The 6,302-nt window shown below is 52.3% G+C and overlaps 1 protein-coding gene across 1 annotated transcript; it reads right to left on the bottom strand.

Moving 5' to 3' along the window:
• Positions 1–607: 607 nt before the first annotated feature.
• On the bottom strand, positions 608–6,058 carry LOC121028476 (uncharacterized). The gene is given in 6 exon segments (XM_040472224.1): positions 608–2,009; positions 2,081–3,042; positions 3,045–5,073; positions 5,075–5,172; positions 5,175–5,621; positions 5,656–6,058. Coding segments are annotated over 6 exon segments (5,064 nt in total). The 3' UTR covers positions 608–884.
• Positions 6,059–6,302: the final 244 nt, after the last annotated feature.

The following is a 6,302-nucleotide window of genomic DNA, read 5'->3' as shown; positions in this document are numbered from 1 at the left end:
TCAAGAGCAGTTATTTCTCAAATACAATGAATGTTTAATACAGGTTTGCTAAATAATTTTTTAAATAGTCCATCTCTCTGCTTGCTCCTCAGGACTACATAGCCTGGCTTTCCTTTCCCTTTCACATTCTTGAAGAATTCTTTGGCAATAGACTGCTCTTTCTCCATGTACTTTGTCTATTGCTTTTATAATTTACTTGCCTGCCATCCCATGTTCAAGGATCTGTTTCCTCTACTGTTATGCCCAGAATTCGTGATCCCCAAAGACCACCAGGGAGCCAAGTCCGATGCAAAAGCAAAAGAGCCTTTATTCGAGCTAGCTCGAGCTCAGTCCCCTACCTGCACCAACGCAGCGGTGAGATACCGGGAGAGAGAGCGAGTTTCAAAAGCACAAAGGTTTTATAGGGGTCTAGGGGCAGCCGATTGGTTGGGGAAGGGTCAGAGTCCTGTTACGCAGGTCGCTGGGCGTGTTTTGATCAGGAAGTTTGAACGGGTGAGCAGGAGGTTACTCAAGAGGAGGAGGCGCGGTCTGAGGTTTCTGCAATTTTCCCGGAAAAGGGGTCATGTCGGGGACATAGTCACTCAAGGTGGAGAACACAGAACAAGATGGAGTCGGCCGGCATAGGCCTGCCCTTTCATTCCCCCCTTGTCATGTAGCTTACTGACCCAATCATGGGACCGGCTGCATTTATGGTGACAAGGGGAACAGGGTTTGGAGGTTTACGCTAAGTTCTGGGAAGCATGTGTCCCTGGGGTGGCTCTGGGAGGTCTGATTAAGTATTGTCCCCGAGCTGGTGTCTATCATCTGCCAGGTGATGTTTTGGGGGGCATGGGGACTCCCGGCAGCATGAGCAATGACAAGCAGAGTTAAGAGAGTTACCAATATTAGGTGGGTCGAATGAGCTGTAGCTTGAGTGGGTTGTGTTGGTCCCGACTGATGGCCCATCGCGTGATGAAGTCCTTCCGGATCGAGGAGGGGTCCGCTGGCTGAACGTGGGTGTGATGGACCCAGGTCGTGATGCCATCTACTTTGAGAGCGGTGGGGGTTGTCAGCACCACGATGTAGGGTCCCTTCCAGCGCGGCTCGAGGGTCTCTCGGTGGTGCCTCTTGACATAGACCCAGTCTCCTGGCCAGTACTGACGAGGTGTCGGGGTCGGGCCAGCCTCGTAGATGGCACGGAGGCGCGGCCAAATGTCCTTGTGCGCCCTCTGGAGCCCTCTCAAGGAAAGAAAAGGTTCTTGATCTTTAAACTCAGCAATAAGTTCAGCTCGAAGGCTGGGAATAACAGGGGGTGGCCTGCCAAACATGATCTCATAGGGAGTAAAACCCAGAGTGTAAGGAGTGTTTCTAACCTGGTAAAGGGCGTACGGTAGGAGAGTCACCCAGTCCCCGCCAGTCTCCGTGGTTAATTTGGTAAGGGTCTCTTTTAGGGTTCTATTCCTTCTTTCTACCTGTCCTGAGCTCTGGGGCCTATAAGCACAATGTAATTTCCAGTTTGCCCCCACCGCCTTGGCTACTGCCTGTGTCACCTGCGAGATAAAAGCTGGTCCATTGTCTGATCCTACCATGGCAGGAAAACCACACCTGGGTAAGATGTCTTCTAGTAGCTTCTTAGCCACCGTCTGAGCCGTTTCATGCTTGGTTGGGTATGCCTCCACCCAGCCAGAGAAGGTGTCTGTAAATACTAAAAGATATTTATAACCATAATTTCCTGGTTTGACTTCAGTGAAGTCGACTTCCCATTGGGCTCCCGGTCTGGTGCCTCTGAGCCTGGTTCCTTTTTTATTTGATGTGGCTCTCGCGTTGGTGAGTTGGCAGGTCTTGCAGGCAGATACAACTTGCTCTATTTTGGTGTCCTGTTGGTGAATCTTGATTCCGGCATGTCGGATTAAGTCTTTTAATTTTCGGGCCCCCATGTGAGTAGACCAATGCATGTGCTCTAATATTGAGACTCCAAGCTGGTCTGGCAGCACGAGCTCCTTGTTAGGTGTATACCACCATCCCTTTATCTCCTGGGCCATGGGGAGTTTCTTGATCCACTGTAACTCCTCCTGGGATACTTGGGCTGGTCTGGTAAAACTGGGTCTCCCGGGTCCGGTAGTTGTATGGTTATGGTGGGGACTGGAGTAAGGGCTACTGCCTTGGCTGCCTGGTCAGCCTTTCGATTACCTCTAGCTACTGGGTTATCAGCTTTTTGGTGCCCTTGGCAGTGGATAATGGCTAGCTTGGCAGGAAGCCATAAGGCCGTAAGCAGGTTAAGTATCTCCTGCTTATTTTTTATAGTCCGTCCTTCTGCCATCAGTAACCCTCTCTCCTGATAAATTGCCCCATGAATATGAGCTGTGGCAAATGCATAACGGCTGTCTGTGTAGATGTTAAGCCGTTTTCCAGCTCCCAGCATCAGCGCCTTGGTGAGGGCTATGAGCTCTGCTCGCTGGGCTGACGTTCCGGAGGGTAGAGCCTCCGCCCATACGGTGTCCGTTTCGGTGACCACCGCTGCACCCGCATACTTGTGTCCGTCTTGCACAAAGCTGCTGCCATCAGTGAACCAAGTAGCCTCGGCATCGGGGAGGGGCCGGTCGGTCAGGTCCGTCCGGAATCCATGTACTTGTTCCAGGATTCCCGCACAGTCATGTAGTGGAGCACCTAGGTCAGGGTCGGGCAGCAGGGTTGCAGGATTGAGGGCTGCACTGGGGTGGAACCGCACTCGTGGAGGGTTGAGTAGGAGGCTCTAGTAATGAGTCATACGTGTATTGCTCATCCATCTATCTGGAGGCTGTTTTAGGACCCCTTCAATGGCATGTGGGGTCGTGATCCAGATCTCCTGTCCTAGGGTCAGTTTGTCTGCATCCTTGACTAGGAGTGCTGTCACCGCAATAATTCTTAGGCATGGCGGCCAGCCGGCAGCCACTGGGTCTAGTTTCTTAGACAGGTAAGCCACTGGGCAGTTCCAGGGGCCTAAGGCTTGAGTTAGAACCCCTTTTGCTATTCCCTTATGTTCGTCTACAAAGAGGTGGAAGGGTTTCATAATGTCTGGTAGGCCAGGGCTGGGGCACTTAAGAGGGCCTTTTTTAACTGATTAAAGGCAATTTCTTCTTTTTCAGTCCATTTAAATGTTTTCCCCTCTTTGGTAGCTTCATATAGGGGCTTGGCAATCTCAGCAAAACCTGGAACCCAGAGGCGGCAGTAGCCGGCTGATCCTAGGAATTCCCTCACTTCTCTTCAGGAGGTGGGAGTAGGGATCTTTAGGACAGTTTCTTTTCTGGCATCTGATAACTGCCGCTGTCCGCCCTCCAGGATATATCCCAGGTAACTTACCCTCTCCCTGCATATCTGAGCCTTCTTCGCGGATGCCTGGTACCCTAAGGCCCCCAGGGTAGCCAGCAGGTCCTGGGTCCCTCGCTCACAGTCTTTGGCCGTGTCGGCAGCAATCAGGATGTCATCTACGTACTGTAGGAGGGTGAGGCCAGGATGCTCCCTTCTGTACTCACCCAGGTCCTCGTGTAGTGCCTCGTCGAAGATGGTGGGTGAATTTTTGAATCCCTGAGGTAGCCGTGTCCAGGTGAGTTGCCCACTGTAGCCCTCCTCCGGATCATGCCACTCAAAGGCGAACAAGGGTTGGCTCTGGGGTGCCAGGGGCAGACTGAAGAAGGCATCCTTTAAATCTAGTACAGTATACCAGACCCTGGAGGGCGCCAAGGAGCTCAAGAGAGTATATGGGTTGGGAACAGTTGGGTGTATGTCCGCAACCCTCTTATTTACTTCACGGAGGTCTTGTACCGGTCGGTAGTCATTTGTGTGAGGCTTTTTGACTGGCAGTAGGGGGGTGTTCCAGGCAGACTGGCAAGGAACTAGTACCCCTAGGCTTCGTAGTCTCCAGATGTGTGGCTGGATCCCCTTCCGGGCCTCCTGAGACATGGGGTATTGTTTGATCCTTACCGGACTCTCTCCTGGATTGAGCTCTACCAGGACTGGGGTCCTGTGAGCGGCTAGTCCCATCCCCCCCGTCTCTGCCCAAACCGAGGGGAATTCTTGTAGCCATCTGTCTATATTATCCTCTCTCGGGAGCGCCTCCTGGTGGAGGAGGTATTCATCCTCCAGTTTCATGGTCAGGACCTGGATGGGGTGGCCCTTGCCATCAGTGACCTGAGGCCCCCCTTGTCTGAAAGTTATCTGAGCTCCAATCTTGGTCACTAAGTCCCGTCCTAACAGCGGGTAGGGGCATTCTGGTATTACCATAAAGGAGTGGGATACCCGGCCCGTTCCCAAATCTACTGTTCTTCGGGTAGTCCATGAATACTGGCTCATACCAGTTGCCCCTTGTACCCAGGACTTCTTGCTGGCTAGTTTTCCTTGTGGGGTGCGGAGGACTGAATGTTGTACTCTGGTGTCGACAAGGAAGTCAACAGGGGTCCCCTCCACTTTAAGAGTTACCCTGGGTTCGGGGAGAGGGTCCAAACCCCAACTCCCCTAATCACTTAGTTCATCTAGCTCTAGGACTTTTACTCGATCAGTCTTGCTTCCCTTCCCGCCGGCCCTTTTTGGACAATCTCGGGCCCAATGCCCTATCCCCTTGCAGTATGCGCACTGATCCTTCTGCAGCCTCTGCTTCCCCCCCTTGGTGGTTCCTTTACCTTTTCTTGCGTCGTCTGCCAGCTGCCGGAGACGGCGGTCTCGTTCCTCGGGGAAGTCAGCAGTGGTAGCTAGTAGTATTCTGGTCAGGTCTCGAGTCTTCTTACTGCTGGCAGCCGCCATGACGCGAGCCTGCTTGTCCTCAGGAGGCTCCCGGTTATTATTTACCTTTTCGGCTACCACCAGTAAGTCCTGCAGACTTTTTTCTCCTAGTCTATCTATTTTCTGTAATTTTCTCCTAATGTCTATGGCCGATTGGTTTACAAAGGCCATGATAACAGCTGCCTTGCTTTCTGGAGCCTCTGGATCCATGGGGGTATAGGTACGGAATGCCTCCATGATCCGTTCTCAAAAGGCAGCCGGAGATTCATCTTTTCCCTGTTGTACATTTCCTACCTTGGCCAAATTGGTTGGCTTTCTAGCAGCCATTCGGAGACCCCCCCATTAGAGTCTGGCGGTAGACCCGGAGCCTCTCCTTACCTTCTGCTGTGTTGAAATCCCACTGGGGCTGAGTTAAGGGGAAGGAGGCATCTATCTGGCCTGGTTGGTGGTGGGATTCCCGTCTGCGCCCGGAACCAGTTTTTGGGCCTCATTGAGGATTCTTTCTCTTTCTTCAGTCGTGAACAGGACCTGCAAAAGCTGCTGGCAATCGTCACACATGGGCTGATGGGTAAAAAGAACAGAGTCTAATAAATCAATAAGCCCTGCCAGTTTCTCAGAAAACTTAGGATTCTGAGCTTTCCAATTGTAGAGGTCACTAGTGGCGAAAGGCCAGTAGTGATGGGGCTGATTCCCCTCCGCGTCTGGGGGTCTGGCGGCTCGCAGGGTCAGAAGAGTGGAGTCGGCGGCGGAGGCGGATTGCTCCCTCTGAGCCCTTTGTCTGGTAAAGGGCGGGCTTCCCATTGGAGCGTTTCCGCCTCCCGCTCTCGGAACAGCGTCTGCCTCCCCCGGAGGGGGAGGATTGTGTTCTTCTGGCATCCTAGAGGGATGGGGGAGGAAAAATTAATTCTCCTTCAGTACCCCCCTGTAAGACAGGGTAGAGGGGTGCTGAAGGCTGGATAAGACTTTTCTTCTTCTTTGTCCCCTGCAAAGCAAGAATGGGTTTTGGCTCTGGAGGGAGCGGGGCTAGGAAGGGCTTAAGCCAAGAGGGTGGGTCTTCTACAAGGTCCTGCCAAGTGATAATGTAAGGGAGTTGATCAAGATGGCCCATCTTAGGCCGAGAGATGATACTCCTGACTCGGTGGATGGTAGGGAGGTCGAAGGTCCCCTCTGGTGGCCATCCGGCATTGAAAGTTGGCCACTTGCTAGAACAAAAAAACTGCCACCAACCCTTTCGGACTTCCACACTGAGGTTGTTAGCTCTTCCCCTCACATCCTTAAAGTGATCAATCATAATACTTAGAGGAGTAGTCTGAGTCTGTCCCATAACGTCTGTCCAGTAATTCCACAGAGCAAAACAGAGAAACACAAAAACAGACAAACAGAGGGCCCCTAGAAAGTCTTCCAACTCCATGGAAGCAAAACTGAAAGCTAGCTTAGACATTTGAGGGGATTCCACGTCCCTCCAGAAGGGAGAATCGGAACGTCTTCCGAAACTCCCGGCCTGTGGTCTTCCAGTACGTCCACTTAGACCGTGTCAGGCACTACCAGAATTCCAGAAATGAGCTCAC

The sequence above is a fragment of the Herpailurus yagouaroundi genome, unplaced genomic scaffold (assembly GCF_014898765.1).
Source record: "Herpailurus yagouaroundi ecotype Mexico unplaced genomic scaffold, PumYag 100, whole genome shotgun sequence".
Taxonomy (NCBI): Eukaryota; Metazoa; Chordata; class Mammalia; order Carnivora; family Felidae; genus Herpailurus; species Herpailurus yagouaroundi.
This window is presented reverse-complemented; position numbering and strand designations above follow the sequence as displayed.